Genomic DNA, 19,297 nt, shown 5'->3' with positions numbered 1-19,297 from the left:
GACACACCGCTCCTCAGCGGCTGCACCGTGCACATCCCACACCAAGATCTGAGGCTCTGAAGGTCTCCTCAGGCTCAGGTTCCAAGCAGAGGGTGGAGCTACAAAGTCGCTGGAGGGCTTGTTCAGGTTTCACTTTCCTTATCTAACATCGGCGGTGCCTCACCAGGGCCTCTGAAAAGCTATTCTGTAAGACCAGCTTTTCCAAACTGCCTCTGAATCACAGGGGTCAGGTTTTCAGCTGGCTCTGTTTCCCAGGAGAGGCGACAAGAGCGTGCTAAGGTTCTGGGTGGCGACTGGTATGAAAAGGATGCACGGTAAGATGCTAGAAGAAACAAGCCTCGAGCAAAAGGAAACTAAGCTATAGACAAATGAAAAATTTAATCAAAATGCTAAATGTATCCCCCACACTGGTGAGTGTACATCCTGGCAGTGCCGTAATGAAATGAGTCACTGTTTCGTCCACAAAGGAAGGCGGCAGTGAGGACTTCAAGGCAGGAAGTGCTACTGACCCAGAGGTTCACTTACCTTTTCCAGTTCCTCCATGTTACAGATCATATGGGCACAAGTGGTAAAAATCTCCACAGCTCGGGAACGGGTTCGAATACCATACACCTGGGGAAAGTTACAGCACAGCCATGAGATGCGGTGTGCTTGCGTGTCTGTGACTAGGAGAGAAACTGTGACTACTCAGTCCTGACATGGGACTGGATTCCCGAGAGACGGGACATGCCACCCACTCCTGCCCAGGAGCCAGACCTCTTCAGTAACTCAGAGAAGGAAAGGCAGCACAGTGTTAGAACTTACTGCAAAGAGCCTTACACATAAGGCTTCTGTGGGCTGATGTGATTAAAAACATTAGGGGGGACTGCCTGAAATCCCAGTATGGCTAATGTATTTCTTTCATAACACAGACCCTTGGCTAGGATCAGACAGGAAGTCAGGAGGTGAAAACACTCCCCACCAGGCACTCACATTGTATTGTGAAAGAGTTACCATTCACATACACACTAATCAAATACGTATACAGAATATTAAGGGCCTATTCTTTGCTATGCGGTGACAGGCCGCCTCCAAATACAGAGCCGAGGTGAGAGCTTAGACGGGATGTCTCCAGGAGAGGCTGCAGGGAGCATGAGGCACTAGGTCCTTATGGCTCCAGGGCGTCAGGAAGCACGAGACATGTGAAGACAGGCTGCAGCTACTGCACTCTTATGTCAAAGGCTCGCCCTTGCAGTCCTAGGTGAAAGGGCTGGGGTTCACCCAGGTTCAGCTCATCTGGCTCAGCTCTACCTTCAGTACGGGCCAGCAGCAACACGACAGCCCCCACCCTGACAGGGGGTGCCGAGCAGAGCCCGAGCAGCCCTCACTCACTGTGACCCAGGAGCCGAGACGCATACCTCCGCCATCGTGAAGATCTTATACATCTCTGGCAGAATGACAGGGGCAACGAGTGGCATCTGTGTGTCTGTTACTTCTCGAGTGAATTCTACAAACAAAAAAGTAGTACTGTAAAATGAAATATTGCTTTATAAAGACATGAAGTGTGAAAATTTTCAAACTGCTTTTAGGTGGCGGTTCCCAAACAAAAAGCACCCAGGTAAAGCTGGTGGCCTGGTGGCCTCGTCCCGGGGAAGAACAAGCAGCAAGAATTCCTGCTTATCTGTTAGAAGGGGAAAGAGAACAATATGCAGACGAGGAAAATACATGAGATTAAGAAAGAAAAGCTTTACAGAAATAGTGGAAGACAATCTGTAACAGAACTGTGTAAAAGTCCTTGTGAGGCCACCTTAGGAAAATTCTGTATTAATCTGGCTTGTGGCCACGTGTCAACACTGAGAGGCACTTCAAGGTCTCTCACCTCTGGTTCCACGTGCAACACTCCCCCTCAGCGAGCTGTCTTAAGGCACATAATGAAACACGTGCGGACAGACTGGGCTCCACCGCCACCCTGCACAGTGAGCGACATTTACTGACCCAGAGTTAGAGGCTGCTGCTCATTGTAACACACAGAATTTCTCCCATGTGAACGTGGCAAAAAGCAGCCTATCCATGGAATGAGACTTGAGGAAGGCAAGGGAAATACAGGTCACGCCATTTCTTCACTTCCAAAAACACGCCCACAAAGCACTGCGACAGCGTGAAGGCCCTAGAGTTTTCGTGTTACTAAGTGGGGGAATACGAGCCCTTGAGTTCCAAAGTCTGCTCATCCTCTTGCCTCTCCCACATTATCACTGTAAGCATGGAGCTAGTCAACTGGGATGTATTTCAGGAGGATATACAGCTAGAAGTGCAAGGTGGCAGTTTCAAGGTTAATACATCCTGCAAATCTCAGCAGTATCAACCACCGGAAGTCAGATGAAGACCAAATAGCCAGGGCTGTCTTCTTTACTAGCTGTAGTTTCTTCCCGAAGAACAAATTCTGAACTTTGAACAGTGAGTGAGTGTTCTATTTTATTTAGAAATCCAACGAAATTAGTCCAAAGAAATACAATGGGTGGCATATTAGTGACGTTTTATGAAAAACGCAGTATAATTTAACTCTACTAATAAAGTCCTTAACCACATTTTTCACTCTCCTATATCATTCCAAACAGTCTCAATTTATTAAGACTTTATAAGCTTAAGTCCAAAATAAGTTTCCTGAGGTCACTCAGCAAGTCAGAAGCAGCCTGGGACACCAGCAACATCTGTCTCCAACTATCTTTGAGACTGAAGAAAAAGCTGTAGCTTGTGGATCAACATTTCAAGGCTTAGCTGCTGTGTTTGCATTTCCTTCACACCACCAGTCTTCACTCATTCTCTGTGATAAACAGGTAAGTTTAAGAGGAAGCCTTATTAAAGGGAGACGGGTCCGGTGTCCTGACAAACCCTGAAGAGACGCTGTGCCGTCCTCCTGCAGGGCTCCTGTGCATACGCCGTGCCGTGCTCCTGCAGGGCTCCTGTGCATACGCCAGTGCCCTGCTGTCCTCCTGCGGGGCTTCTGTGCATACGCCAGTGCCCTGCTGTCCTCCTGCGTCCGAGTTGCCGCTGTGTGAGTCCAATCTCCCCTCCCCTGAAAGCGTCTGCAGCGGCTTTCTGGGAATGGAGGTGGCGGCTAATGCTCCATGGCTGCTGACTCCACCACAAAACGAGACACATGTCCCCAGTTCTTCCCTGTGCTGACAGCAGGGATTTGCTCCGGCAGGCACAGCAAAGGCTCTTCAGCATCCCTACTACAGTAAATGTACAGCCACCTTTTCCCTCCAGGTTTTGCAGAAAGAAGCTGAACTTTGTGTTGGAAGACTGGAAGCAGTAGGCTTCCTTTCCTTGGTAGAAAACATATCTGTTAACTGACACTTGGGCACCATAAAGCTGTAAATAAAGAATCCTAGAAGGTTAATTCCACGGAGAGGAGTGTGTGAAGTCACCTGAATAATGAGTCATATAAGGGACACAAGGAAGATCTGAGCAAGGAGCATTTTGATCTTTTTGCTAAGTCTGCTCTACACCCTGAGCACCTGTCACAGAGAATCAGTAAGAATACAGTGGATACTACTGTGTATTTATCCAAAGAACTTGAAATCAATAATTCAAAGAGACTTATTCACCCCTATGTTCACTGCAGCATTATTCACAATAGGCAAGACATGGAAGCAACGCCTGTGCCCATGAACTGAAGAATGGATAAAGAAGATGTGGTATATATATATATATACAATGGAATACTACTCAGCTGTAAACATAGGCAAAGTCGTCCCATTTGCAACAACGTGGATGGACATTGTGGGTCTTATGTTAACCGAAATAAGGCAGACAGAGAAAGACAAACACCGCATGATTTTACTCATATGTGGAAGACAAACACATGGATAAAGAGAACAGATTAGTTGTTACCAGAGGGGAAGGGGGTTGCGGGTGGGCGTAAGGGGTAAAGGGCACATATATATGGTGACAGATAAAAATTAGACCATTGGTGATAAGCATGATGCAGTCTATACACAATACTGATAAATAATAATGTACACCTGAAATTTCACAATGTTATAAACCATTATGATCTCAATAAAATTAAAAAAAAAAAAGAATACAGTGGGTAGTTCCAAAAGGCAGCTGGGGCATGGGAAGCGGGGTTTGAAACAAAACAAGAGGAGGCATTTGCTTCTGGACACAGAATTGATATTATCTATCATCAGTAGTACACAGATAGTAAAATTGGGACCAGAGGCCAAGTTCAGTCAACTGAGATTCAGAAAGAGTAGAAACAGCATTCACACCTAGGTAAGAATACATTTCAGGTAAGCCAGCAGACCCTAGAGAAAGAGTAAGATGTGGGGGGGCCTTCCACGAACCCACATGAACTAGGATTTCCAAAACATCAATACAAGATGGCTCATGTCCAGCTAACGATGGAGTCTTTGAAGCTGAAATACTAGTGACTCCATCTAGGGGCACAGGGACCAGGGCAGAAGTGGAAAAGACTGGGAGGCTTGGCTACCCAGAGGGATACAGGAAACAGGTCTGGGAGGGAAGGACAATGCCAAGCTTAGAAAGATGTCCACCACATCCGTGGACTGAAAGCTCAAGTACTTTTACCAACCTCTGAGAACAGAAATAAAGAAAAGACACCACAGACCACACATTCTCTAAACCGGCCAAACGAAGGCCAGGGTGATACGCAGCTACGCTGTTTTTACCTTCTTTCTTGTGCTTCTGTAACAATTCTGTTTGACTATTCTTAACTTTGCCTTGGCTGAACTAAGTGGAAAAATAACATGTAATAACGAGGACAATCACAATGGCTAAAATCTGCTGAGCGCTCACCACACATCAGTTACGTAGGCAGATTAGCTCACTTAAAGCACCAAAAGCTCCTTTGAGCAGATACTACCACTATCTTAACTTCATACACGAGGAAACTCAGGCTCAAGAGACTAGGTGACTGGGGTGAAGGTGAAACCAGAATATGAACTGAAATCTGAGTGCTTAAGCACGATGCTATCGCTCCATCCTTAAGTGGTAAGGTGTGGTAGCAGGAGAAGCACTCTACCAACTTAACTCCCAGGAAAGGGTCAACGGAGTAGGACAGACACAGAGATAAAAAACCAGGAGGCAGGGGCAGCACCAGGGAGAGCTATAAACTTCAGTCCCTACTGCTCAGAGCCGCTCCGTTACAGAGCGTCTTCTAAGCCTTCTTGTTACTTGGGATCCAAGTAGCAACACCAGGGAAAAGGCTTCCCATACCTGTTAGCACGCGCATGGCTCCATGGACTGCATTCAAGTCTCCGCTCACCAACATCTCCATGAGCAGGTTGAAGAGCTGGGGCCAGGCGTCAGGCCAGTCCCAGTGGGCGATGGCAGACACTGCATAGGCCACGCTGGAGCGCACCTTGCTTATTGATTCTCTCAACCCATTGGGCAAGAGCTCCCGGATAACAATTTTCGCCTGCAGAGGAAAAAGCCCACCTGCCATTACACCAGGTTAGTAGTGACGGCATATCTATCAAAAACTCCAATATATAAACTTGACAAATAATTAACCCAGAGAGTTCATCTGTGATCACTGAACTTACGCTGTCCATTACATTAGCCACCAGCTACACGTGGCTGTTTAAATTTAAATTACTTAACATGAAATAAAATTAAAAATCCAGTTCCTCAGTTTCACTAGCCACATTCTAAGTGCTCAGCACCCATATGTGGCCCGTAGCTATTGAACTGGACAGCACAGATACAGAGCATTTCCATAACCGTGCAGAGTTCCAACGGACAGCGTTGCTCTAGACCATACACCTCAAAATTTCTTGGGGGCACAGAATGGTTGGACAGCACTGCTCGAAGCAGAAACAGTATTTCACTTCATCCTCAAACAACTCTTTAAAGTTGGAATTTTAATTCTAATCTTAGGTGTTTAGGAAATGAAAGCTTCGAAGTTAAAGTGCATCTCCAGTATCTCACAGCTAGTACCAGGCAGAACTAGCATTTGAACACAGATCCCCTGATACCTGAGCTCCCTTGTCTACAGCATGGTGCCCAGAATGCCAGCTACCAATCATCTCCCTTTCTGTCTAGTCTTTAGATTGCTCCACGTTGTCCAAGAATGTTGCAGCCCAATCCCTTAAGACGGCTCCTCCAGTCTCTGCAGGCAGACTCACCAGGTAACTCTCCTTACCCTTTCTGTAGTTTCCGGAGGCCTAAACTTCTCTGATTGGGCACACCAGTGCGTCTCCACATATTGCTTCAAAATGACTGATGCCAGCTGTGAAGAGAATAAGCCAAGTAGTACAGCAAGGAAAATACTTTCTTCACATATAAAAACTATATACCCCGCCTGATACATTCATTTGAAGTATATCTAAATCTGGTACACAATCCTAACTTATTTATAAGTTGGTCTTATTCTGTCTCTTTGCTATAAGTTTCATTACCAAGTAAAGAGAAATCACGTAGAAATTGGGCTAGTCTGGACTTACCTGACGAATCGCCAGTGCCCCCTGGGGATCTACAGTCAGCTCTGCCAGGTGAACACCAAATTCTGAAAGAGAAAATTTTACTGTGAGTCTAGGAGCACTCAGGAAAGCCATAGCAATTTACTGAGCTCTAACCCTGAGGCCAAGAAGAGAGACTTCAGAGAGGAGCTTGATCCACTGCTTCTAAAAGTGCTAACAACTGCTAAGATCGACTCCTCCAAGTAAGAGAAACCGGCTGGCCGGCAGGGCACAGCTGCTTGCACCCAACAGTCCCAGCACCCTCTTATTTTCTCCAACTACTGCAGAGCTTCTTCAGCCATCTTCTCTTCCAAGATGGCAAACGCTTCCTCTTAGACGATGTACGCAGTGTCTAACTGAAACCAGTACTCTCTCACCCCAAAGAAAAACTAAAAGCAGTGATATCAAGAGTTGCCCAGATATACACCACCAGATAAGAGATGATTAAGTGTAAGAAAATCTGGCTTTAACAGGCTTAGTCCTGAGAATATACTGCTGTTAAGTAAACAGTTTCCAATAAGCAATGTAAGCAGTAATCTTGGAATGCATACTGGGAGAGTAGAAACAACTCTTACTCCCAAATTAAAATTTAGATCTCTCAATGCAATCTCTATCAAAATCCCAATGATGTTTTCTGCAGAAACAGAAAAATTCATCCTAAAATTAATATGGAATCTCAATGGATCCTGAGTAGCCAAAATAATCTTCAAAAAGAAGAACAAAGCTGGGAGACCCACACTTGCTGATTTCAAAACTTACTACAAAGCTACAGCAATCAAAACAAGGTGCTACTGGCATAGAGAGAGACGTATAGATCAAGGGAATAGAACAGACAGCCCAGAAACAAACCGTCGCATATATGATCAAGTGATTTTTGACAAGGGTGCCAAGACCATTCAATGGGGACAGGACAGTATTTTCAACAAGTGGCGCTGGGGAAACTGAATATCTACATGCAAAAGAATGAAGGTGGACTCTCACTCACACCATGTACAGAAATTAACTCAAAATGGATCAAAGACCTAAATAATGTAAGACATAAGACAATAAAACTCTTAAAGGAAGCATAGGACAAAAGCTTCATGACAGTGGATTTGGCAATGATTTCTTGGATATGACACCAAAAGCAGAGAAAGCAACAGAAAAAACAGACAAAATGGACTTCATAAAAATTCTACAATTTTGTGCATCACAAGACACCATCAACAGGTAAAAAGGCAACCTATGGAATGGGAAAAAATATTTGCAAAGTATAAATCTGATAATGGATTAATATCCAGAACCCCTGAAATTCAACAACAAGCAACATGACTCAAAATGGGCAAAGGACCTGAATAGATATTTCTCCAAAGACGACACACGGATGGCCAATTAGCACACGAACAGATGCACAACACACTAACCATCAGGGAAATGCAAATCAAAGCTATGCGATAACATCTCATACCCATTAGGATGACTACTATCAAAAAATTATAAAGACAGTAAGTAATGGTGGTTGCCAGGGGCCGGGGGAGAGGAAAATGGGGGGGTTATTGTTTAATGTGTATAGAGTTTCAGTTTTACAAGATGAATTATGGGGATGGATGGTGGTGCTAGTTATACAACAACGTGAATGTCTTTAATATCACCGAGCTGTGCACTTAAACACGGTTAAGATGGTAAATTTTAGGTTAAGTGTATTTTACCACAATAAAAAAACATTTAAAAATTTAGATCTAATTTACACTTGGAAAGGAGTCACTTATCCAATACTTACTTGTGAAAAAAGGAAGAAGAATGTAAGGCCAAGAGAGCATCACAATGTTCACATCTCACATTCTAGGGCCACGCTATCCAATATGGCAGCCATGAGCCACAAGTGGCTGCTGCGCACAGAAACGTGGCTAGTGAACTGACAGGTGCTATAAATGCAACATATACACCAGACCGCAAACTCAGCGTGAAAACAAAAGTGTAAAATATCTTATTGTTTACAAAGATTAACTACTGAAATACTTTGCATACATTAGGTTAAATGAATAAAGTATTAAAAAATTAAATTTCCCTGTTTCTTTTTACCTTTTCAATATAGCTACTTGAAAATGTAAGATTGTGCATGTGACTCTCATTGTATTCCTACGGGACGGCCGCATTCTGGAGAACGGACAGCAGCTTTCACACCTGCTCGGGGTGGCAAGTGCACAGGTTACACAGGCTCATCCCTCCCATCTGGAGGGAGCCACTGAGTGTGTAGGTTCAAATCCTGGAGCTACTATGTCTGACCTTAGGCAAGTCACTTTTCCTTTCTAAACCTCAGCGTCCTCATCCACAAAAGGACAATGGTATCTAGTGATAAAGCAGTCCACGAGGACTAAAAGATAAAATGCATATCAAGTACACAGCACAATGCCTGGCACGGTAAAAACTTTAAAAATCAGTTATTGTGCTATTATTATTTTTATTGCTACCAAGAAGACATTGTTTGGCTTCCTGTCTATGTAACAAACGCTACTTTCTATGGTAAGTCTAACTACCATGTCTGGATTCCACAGAACAGCCATCCAAAGGGCACTTATGCAACAGAAAAGTTCATATCGAGAAAAAGTTGTTCCATGCAGTTTCACGTCCAAGGCCTATCCAAGTAAACAGGTTAAAAACTACTGAAAATGACCCATGTCTGTATTTTTTAAAGTGTCTTATTTTGAAATAATTTTTAGACTTAAAGACAAGCTGATGAATATAGTACACTGAGTTCATGGATGTCCTTCACCCACGTCCCTCTGATGATGACAACTTACATAAGTGCAGCTCAACGATCCAAACCAGGAAACTCACACGGGCAGAGTGCTATTAACTGAGCTACAGACTCGAGCATCTCACCAGTTCCCCTACCATCCTGCTTCTGTCTCAGGTCCAATCCAAGAGCCCACACTTGTGTGACTGTCAGGTCTCCTCGGTTCCTCCAACGTGTACCCGCCCCTCATTCCCTCCTTGTCCTTTGTGACCAGAACACTTCTGATGAGCAATGACAGTTATTCTGTGGAATGTGTGCCTGACTGAAGCTGCCTCACAATCAGACTGAGGTTGTTCCTTCTCGGCAAGAATATCAGAGCAGTGATGCTGTGCCCTCAGTATTCGTATCAGGGAGTACACAATGTTGACATTTTATCACTGGGAATGTTAACCACGGTCACTTGGTAACGGGGTCTCCAGGGTTTCTCCCTTTGCAACCGATAACAATCTTGGGAGAGATATTATTAGATTATGCTAAATGTCCTGTTTCTCTTCAAACTTTCACCCACTGACTTTAGCATCCATCTGTGGATCCTGCCTGCAACAACTGCTACTGTGTTGTCTGCCGAGTGGTGATTCTGTCTTCGATTCTCTTTACATTTATCAATTAATTGCAATTCTTCTACAAGGAAAAACCGTCCCTCCTCCTTTATTTATGCCAGTACAGAGTGAGGACGATTTATTTTATCCTATGGGTTTTAACCTAATGCTATCATTTATTTCGTTGCCCAAATCGTTCCACTTTGGTCGCTGGCAGTCCTGGTTGGCTCCGGTGTACTTCCACATGCTTCCATCCTTTTCCAAGCACTTCCTTATTTTCTGATATCACAACATATTCTAGGCTCATCTTGCATTTTCTCTGCCTAAGCCCTGGAATCAACTTTTTCTCCAAGGAGCCCTGGTGCTTTATAGTGGAGAACACTATGCAAAAACCAAATCTGGGCGCTAGGTGTGCTCACTGCTACTGGGTGTCACCGGTGCTAGGCCCTCTCAGAGAACAGTGCTGGAAATACATGTGCGTATACTAACCTACAGCTACACACAGGCCTGTCCACCCACCCCCCACCCATCATACTGATACCTCAGATGCCAATCCAACACCTCGCAGTTCATTCTACTTTTCTTCCTTTCCTTATTTGTGATTCTTTCTCTGACAGTGATAAATCTGCCTTTCATTATCTACAATAAATTTACTTATTTGTTCAATCTTAGTACACACATAAACTAATTACAGAACTATTAACCCATACCCTTGTGAAACACAGATATGTTAACTGGAGTACAATTTTTGTGTATAGTTCTTTTTGACATCAGTCTTACAATATGCAGTCAAAGCACAATTTTCCAGTTACTTGGATTAGTTCTTTTATTTCCCAAGACCTAGTAGTCATATTATTCACCTGTAATCCAGTTAGGTTCATTTGCTACCACGTGTGCTCCATTTTGGGTCTCCTCCATTGTCTGACTTTAATTATTCACTTATTTTTATAAAACATTACTATGATTCTCAGAGTCAAAGGTATTCAAAAGGGCATAGTCCAAGAAGCGTCGATTCCTCCTGATCCCTATTAACTCCCTTCCACTCTTTCCCCACACCCTCCATGTAGGCAACCAACCAGGTTCTGGTTTAACTTTCCTGTATTTATTTATTTATTTTTTTGAGGAAGATTAGCCCTGAGCTAACATCTGCCACCAATCCTCCTCTTTTTGCTGAGGAAGAGTGGCCCTGAGCTAACATCCGTACCCATCTTCCTCTACTTTATAAGTGGGACGCCTGCCACAGCATGGCTTGATAAGTGGTGCCTTGGTCCACACCCGGGATCTGAACTGGTGAACCCTGGACCGCTTAAGCGGAACATGTGAACTTAACCACTGTGTCACGGGGCAGACCCCTCCGGTATTTCTTTTGCATGAATGAGCAGATACATGTGTATCTTCTTCCATCCTCTTGTTTATATGAAAAGTAGCATATTATAGAGACTCTTTTACACTGTTTTTTTTCCCCAGTTAATATTGTATCCTGGAAGTCATTCCAAATCAATTCAGAGATTCCTCATTCTTTGACATAATGTGCCACTGTAGAGACGTACCTACTTTATCCGTCTACTCTCCCATGGATGGGCAGTTGTTCCCAATTTTGTTTTTAAAACAATGTAACGATAAATAATACTGTGTGGGATGTATTTTTGTATTGTCCAAGGTCTATCCTCAGGGCAGAATCCCACAAGTGGGACTGAGGGGTCAAAAGGCTGGTGCCCACGTGGTGGTGTGAGGTGTGGCCAGACTTTCGTCCAGAAGGATCGTGCCGACTGCATCCCCACTGGCGATGCTGAGAGCCCTCCACAGCCTCAGCAACAGACGGTGCCGCCAGACGTGAAAATCTCTGCCGCCTGACAGACGAGAAGTGGTATCTCAGCACTGTTTTAGTTGGTATTTCTCTAATCACGAGTGACTCTAAACTTGTTTTTGTAACTCTGAGTGCCATTTTGATTTCTTTTGGGGGGGAGGAGGGGTGATTTATCTGTCCGTGTCTCCCTCCATTTCTCTACTGGGGTTTCGGTCCTTGGCTTCTCAATTTTTAAGAGTTCTTTATGTAGTAAGGATATCATCCTTTTGTCCGTGGTATATATTGTGAAAGATTTTATATACCACGGACATTTCTCCCAGTTTGTCCCAGCTGTCTTTTGACGTTTTATATGGCGCTTTTTGTCATGCAAACAAAAAAAAAGTTTTTACCGTAGTCAAATGGATCAACCTTTTGTTTCACTGCCGCTACACATTTAGGCACAGTTAGAAGGTCTTTCCTTACGCCAAGGTTAAAGAAAAACTCACCAGTATTTTCTTCTAGAACTTGTATGGTTTTATTTTTTATTTTTTAATGTTTAGACTCCTAATCCATTTGGAGCTTACTTGTTTAATGGTGCGAGACCCTGATCTAATTCTAAATGGCTACCCAGCTGTCCCAGCACCTTTCATTAAAAAGCACATCTTCACCCCAATGCCCAGAGGCGCCACCTTTACACTAAATCCCAGAGGTACTTGTGTCGCTCTCTGGACCTGCTAGTCTGTCCCACAGCTCCATCTACCCAGCCGCGTGCCAGCGCCATGCTGCTTGCTTTAATTCCAGAGGCTTCAGATGACGTCTTCACGTCTGGTAGAACTGGTCCCCCCTCAGAGCTTTCCCTTTTGGTGTTTTGGAGCGATTCCTCCACGTTTGTTTTTATATGAACTTGGGAACCGACCCGTCTGACTCATCTGCCATGCTGAGCTGTGCTGTCAAGCACACTATGTGTCTTTCCATCTGTTCAAGTCCACTTTCAAGTCCTCAGGAGGGTTTAAAGAGTTTTCCCCCGGGGCTGGCCCAGTGGCATAGTGGTTAAGTTCGCACGCTCCGCTTTGGCGGCCCAGTTTGTGAGTTCAGATCCCAGGTGCAGATCTACACACCGCTCATCAAGCCACGCTGTGGTGGCATCCCACATACAAAATAGAGGAAGACGAGAACAGATGTTAGCTCAGTGACAATCTTCGTCAAGCAAAAAGGGGAAGATTGACAACGGATGTTAGCTCAGGGCCAATCTTCTTTGCTAAGAAAAAAAAGTTTTCCCTAATAGGTTCTTGCAAAATTCCTGTTCATTTTATTTCTAAGTATTTAATCTTTTTTGTTGCTATTGTAAATGTTTTTTTTTTAAACCACCCTTATGTTCTCTAACCTTTCATTGTTTGTGTATATGAAAGCTATTGATTTCTGTATTTTATGTACTGCTACTTTACTGAATTCTTAGAGGCTTAACTCATTCTTATTACACCCTTATTTTAATCTGCAGTTTTTAAAACAATCCCATAGCATCTACCATTTCACTCAGGAAAGGAGAATTTTTACAAGACCAATGCAAAAGCAGCCACATTCTCCCTAAAGCATTTACTAAGTGATTAAATCACAAGCAAGCACTTGAAACCCGCAGAATACCCTGAAGAGAGCGAAATCCACTCTTGTTCTTAGGGTTAAGACTCTGAATCTGAATCTTGGCTGACTCAGACTCTGGTAAGTCTGTAAAACCCACTCACAGCAGAAGCACACGGGAGGCCAACGTCCAGTGCAGTGGAGAAGGTGCCTGATGGTGCGTGTGGAGCCCAATGGAAGGAGGAGCATGCAAGGCAGCTCGCTACCACACTCAGATGCTTGGTGTGCTGGCAGACACCAACTTCACGGCCCCAAATGTCACTGTCTCTGCAGGTGTGGCCTCCCCAGATGCTGTCAACCAATTCTGTGGGCCTTACATGACATCTTTCAGAAAGATCTATGAGTATGTTCATAAATTACACGAGCCACACAGTCTTTTATTTTAAGGCAGTATTTCAGCACTTTTTTGCATGGACCACTGGGATGTGGGTTTTAATGCTCCTGACAAGAGCACAATTTTTGGATCATCACTACAGGGACAAACTAAAATGAGATCAAGATGAACAAAATCTGTAATCATATGGTGTGAAAAAGAAACTGCGGAATAAAATGAGACTTTGTGAACTGAGACTATAAAGCTTAAACAGATCTGAATAATTACTTTTCCAAGAAAAGCACACATCCTGTCACGGTTATGGGGCAACACTGCGGCTCACGGATGGGAAAGGGAAGGCACGCATTCTCCGCAAGTCCACATGGTACCAAGCAGAAGAGCCGCTGCAGCACGGAGACCGGGCAGATGCCACACTCAGCTCCTGCCACAGTCTGGGGTCCTTTCTCCAACCTGAGAACTTCAAGTTTATTCTTTTTAAAGAAAACCTTAGTGTGAATACATTTTTTCCATACCCATGCCAGGAGAAGGTGGCACTCTGGTGACAATGACAGGAGCTGAGAGCTCTTCACTCTCCACAATCTTTATAGTAATCTTGTCTAGTAACCTATCAAAGACCACTCCTCAATTTCCACTAATCACTTGGCTTCACACATCGCTGACACTGTAAGGGGTGGTGAGAGAAAGAGATCATCACACGATTAAGGTCCACGTGGGGCCTCGAACCCTAAGCCGACCAGGGTACTGGACCTACAAAGAACACTGTAAGATGGATTTTCCCTGAAAGCTTATTTTCTCCGCAGAGGAAGGAAGAAGCTGGAAAGTTTGAATGACGTGACTCTCTGCTCAAAAGCCTTAATGGGAAAGAGAATCTTCAAAGAATATCATCATCATTAACTAAAGACCAACTTCAAAAAGAGAAGGAATGAACAGAATGGATCTTCTTCTCTGCAGGCTCCCAGTTTCAAATACAGTGACCACATGACGAACTCTGCTTAGGAAACCCAAAAATGTCAAAGACAAAGAACTCATTTGCATTAGGTCACAGGGGGATAAAGGGAGGGGAAATATCAAGTATTTTATTTAAGCCAATTTATCCTGTCTAGACCATACACCCATTAGAAATACAGGGATATCAGTCCCCATAGACGAGTTTCGCACCATAAAACGTCTAGTTTACTTAAAAGCTGTATGAAGAATTGTTTATGAGGAGTCACAGTGGTGGTGTGGTGTGGATGGTGAACTCTGTGCTGTAAAACTAATGCCCAGAAGGAAAAGCCAGAAAAAATCCTCAAGTTCTCTGACCTGTTTTAAATCTGATCAACACAGTTACTCCCAGCCATTGCTGATTTCTATTAAGTAATGAAAACCCTACTTACAGATATTCATCTAACAGATTACACAATATTTTTTGAAGAAATAAAACTAAGTATATCTGTAAAGAAAAGAGTATTTTCACTTATTTAATGTGTGTTGGGGGATTCCCAGTTTTGCTGACTGGTGTCTAAGATAATTTCTTTAGAAAGTACTAGAAAGAACAGTTGAATAACTTACTTTGGAATGATTACGGCAGGGAAAACACGAGAGACACAGACATACATGGCTGTTTTGTTTTGCTTGGAAAGGGGACCAATTCAGATTACACTACGATGAAGTTAGGCCAAAGGGGAACAGTCCCAAGTGGGTTGTATGAGTTGGCTTTCTAAAGCCATTCTCATCAGGAAATTTACTTTCTCTAGTTCCTTCTCCCAAGGTGAAATAAGGACAGACCCATTCTATTAACCTGGGTTTTCCCCCCGACCCCAGGTTCTTGATTATACCTTTAATCCAATCCAAAACAGTACCCTTGACTTCCTTCTAAGAAATCCTTTGCCCTCTTTCCTTAACTCACTCTGTGGTCCTTTAGTCTTCTGCTCCTCTCTCTTGTCATCCCTTGTCCCCATTCTCTCCTTTCACCCCATTAGGCAAAAGCATTACCTAAGTAAAACTTGGTTTAAAGAGAAGCTCCAAGGAGAGCATGGAGGATAAAGGGTAAGTTCAGAAATGTGCTCCTCATTTGCAGGGTCTACCAGAGAGACATGAGACTCGGCAGAGGTTTCGCCGTCAGGAAGCTACCAGAAGGAAAAGTGCGAACAGGATTGCGTGGGGAAGGACGCAGACCTGAGCAGGGCGCTGGAGAAGCCCCGCTTTTCTCATGGGGGTTGGTAAGCACCACAAAACCACAGCTGAAAGGAAAAAGAAAACTCCACCACTGGCCTTTTTCCGAGCGTGGCCGCCTTCCCCTCGGCTCAGTGCCCGCCACATGCCCAGGAGTGCGTCTGGATCCTGGAGGGGCTCCCTTCGCAGGTGACAGTGCTTACGCTATACTGTAAGAGAGCCAGAAAAGTGCCCATGAGAACCAGAAAGCAAACTTCCAGCCATCAGGACCACCTCTCTAGGATCTAAGATGGGGGAATCAACACGGACATCTGGCAGCATCTGAACGCCCGGGCAACCGAGGGGGAGAATCCCCCTCCCCTGTTGGACATCATGGTGGCGAAGGAAAGAAAAAAATGTACTTTCTGTGACATATCTGCTGTGAGCAAGACAGAAAAGGCTAAGTCAAGGCCAAATGACGGGGAAACATATCTTCATTCCTAATAGACAAAAAGAGACAACTTAAAGAAGAAAATGACCCAGGGTCTAAATCTAGTTATCTAAGAAAGTCTGTGCTATGCTGGCCTGGAAAATTAAAGCTTGTGATGAAAGCAACTCATTTCACCACTCGAGTGCTGCTGCTCTTAGAGGAAAGTAGAGAGAGAAGGAAAAACTGCATTCTAAGATATAAAAAAAGCAGAGCAAAAATACACGAAAAATAAAGAGCTGACACTCTCAAAAGTCATGATCTTACCATACGTCAAATGAAAGTGAGCTGAAGAAGCTGAGTAGAGAACATTAGACTTTGATGTACGAGATCTTTGGCAGTTCATAACCTTTCCAGTCTTTTTAATTACTGTGTTCATAAAATGCTCGATATGACCCTATTCGATAAAATGGAATTAGAAGACTACTACAACAGACCAAAAAGCCTTTTATTTTTACTCTACTAGGCACAGCTAAGTTCCTGCAACCCCTGCTGATCAAACTCACAATCCCAGCCCTCCTAAGGAAAATGAAAGGGTACCAATCATCTCCTGGAATACTGTGTAACACGGAACCTCCACACTTTCAAGTAACGTGCTCCTCAGTTCAGGAAGGGGGTGCTGTCTGAAGGAGGTGGTTAGTGGCACCATCTCCTTCTCTAATTAACGTTCTTAAACAGGCTTTCACTATTGGAAAGGTTTTCTGCGTTTCCTTCAGATTCCAACTGACTAAGGAAAACGGCAAACACACGACACGGACTCAAGAAAATCATTGCAGGACTCCAGCTGATGAAATAACCTCTCTTGATTCTTTAGAAGCTGACCGACTACACGAGTCAGGTGAACCTCTCTCACACAGAACTTCCTTGGCTTAAGAGAACAGACTCCCATTCTGGAAAACTGGTAAGTAACTATAGGCAAGTTATTTCCTGGAAAACACCAGCTGGCAGACTAAAGGACCAGGGTGTACTTTGGGCTCCAGGAACCCCAATTTTCTAAGATAACTGCTTCTCAAAATCTCCCCTACCCTAGAATCTGGTCAGAACATGTCAACCTCTCATCTGTCCATTTAACAGGGAGTTGAAAATTGACTGTCCCTTCCCCCAAAATTAAATTAGAGATTCTGCGACTTAATCCTCAAGAGTGGGGTCATCTCCTGGCAGCAAAGGAGGGTGGCATGCCGGTTCGTCAGAGGGAACAGACTGGTTAATCTTAACGATCAGTGGGGACCAGTCTCCCATGTGAGGCAAGAATAAACGGCTCACAAACGAAGTGTGGTTATTTGAGGGGACTGAGTGACTAGAAACAACTGGATTTGGTTGTCAACTGACCTTGGGCCTGCAGAACCAAAACAGGATCAAAAGATTACCAGAATACAAATAATAATAGACACCAACCTCCAGATTTCTCATTAACTTCAAGTTTTAAGGAAGCATGTTTCCTAGGACTAGAAAGCAAAGCTTCTTTTACTGGAATACAACTAAAACATGAAGCAGTTTCAAAGGAGTGGAAACGATTTGTTCACTCATTTGCAAGAATGGCTCCTCACCTCGGCCTGCAGGGGGTTCTAACAGCAGGGGCAACGTCCCGGCAGTTTCATCAGTCAGATGGCTAAATGCTGGCTGGGAAGCCAGGTGCTGGATTCGCACGTAAAGACGGGCAATGGCTAGTGGAGAAGAAACGCCTGACCACGTTAATGAAACCCCCGAGATTCAGACAGCGTAACAGACAGGAGGCACTCTGGACCCAATGGCAAAAATAACTTGTTGAAGGCCACAAGAAGAGGAAAGGAGAGCAGCAAGGTACAGTATCTGAGAAATGGGTCACCATCCTCCATCTAAAAATAGGTTACTGAAGGAGGTGAATTTCTATAGTTTTAAATAAACATAAGGAATCAGGCTATTTAAAAACACAAACGGCCTCCAAAGGGTCCAAAGCACCGCATTCAGCTTGAGACTTGATCCAACCCTGTCCACCACATCCTACAGCTGGGAAGCTGTGCGTCCTGCGCCGTCCTCCCAGACCACGGTACCGAGGCCCTTCTGTGTCTCCCAGCACGCACGCCCACAGCACCTTACCAGCCAAGTTATTCCCATCAGTGGCCTAGAGCAAACACAAAATTCTGCACTTCTGCTTAATTTTTGATTTCAAGACTCAAAAAACATGAAACGAGAGACTAGAACTTTAAAAAGACCTCAATGAGTTTCTAACTGACTTTGCTGGATGGGACCATGACAGTGTCTAGGGCTGAAGAGATTAGCACCAAAGTGGGGCTGTTGTTGCATGGTTTAAACAAGAGCCAAGGTCCACCTCTCATAGGAAGGTGCCAGACATGCATTTGGGGCACGAGAAGGTTGGGTATCATTCAGAGAAGGCATGGGACCCTCGACTTTATTCAAGTAGTAACCTGAATGTGATGGGTCCCTTTCTCACTCTTCCTCCTTGCTACCCAAGGGAGGCACAGACATTAATGTGAATCAAGGAATTCTCCTGGGAGGCTGTAATAACTCCTTCAGGTCGATCCACGCACGGGTCTCAAACAGCTTTTTCCTACCCGATGGTTGCTCCTTTCGTAGGGACTCACCTTGTACAGAACAATGACAACTACAACTAGGCCTTCAAAATGGTCCTTAACCTTTTAGATCCCAAATCTCAATGCGTTTCCAACAGACCGAAATTCGTTTCCAACAGCTCTTTCACGTTTTGAGAACACAAAATTAAATTTAAGGGAGATTTGTCTTAATTCCTTTTCGTAAAAATCCTAAGTCCAGTAGCAAGGCCAGCTCGAGGGTTCAGTGTGACTGTCAGACCACGGACAATTTCCTGAATCTCCAAGGAGGCTTTAAGAGGTGGTGGAGACGTCCTGTGGAGCTAGGGGACCCTGAGGATCCGGAGTCCTCCCAGCGAAGCCCTGATCCACCAGCTCGTTTCTTCCATAAAGACCAGGAGGCTTCTCCCTCCTCCTGCTTCAGGATCCCACTGTTCTCTGTGGAGCGGCCCCCGCCTCCCCGGGCCTGGGGAACGGCCCACTCAGCAGGAAGCTGACAGAGCACCCCAAACCCAGAGCTTATTTGCTCCTCCATCACTCTATGACTAGGACAGGAGGATGGGGACAAAGGATCAGAGACCTCCATCACCCTAAGGC

General features: G+C 44.4%; 1 protein-coding gene across 1 annotated transcript in view; it reads right to left on the bottom strand.

The window, feature by feature from the left end:
- IPO9 (importin 9) overlaps window positions 1-19,297 on the bottom strand; it is a 45,491-nt gene that overhangs the window by 25,495 nt on the left and 699 nt on the right. The window contains exons 2-6 of the mRNA XM_046678455.1: window positions 6,450-6,511; window positions 6,149-6,235; window positions 5,221-5,422; window positions 1,398-1,486; window positions 526-612 (exon numbers count right to left, since the gene is read on the bottom strand). Coding sequence (XP_046534411.1) covers window positions 526-612; window positions 1,398-1,486; window positions 5,221-5,422; window positions 6,149-6,235; window positions 6,450-6,511 — 527 coding nt within the window. The remainder of the gene's footprint in view (window positions 1-525; window positions 613-1,397; window positions 1,487-5,220; window positions 5,423-6,148; window positions 6,236-6,449; window positions 6,512-19,297) is intronic.

The sequence above is a fragment of the Equus quagga genome, chromosome 12 (genome assembly GCF_021613505.1).
Source record: "Equus quagga isolate Etosha38 chromosome 12, UCLA_HA_Equagga_1.0, whole genome shotgun sequence".
NCBI classification, from domain to species: Eukaryota; Metazoa; Chordata; class Mammalia; order Perissodactyla; family Equidae; genus Equus; species Equus quagga.
Note: the sequence above shows the minus strand (reverse complement) of the source record. Positions and strands in the feature narration are given on the sequence as shown.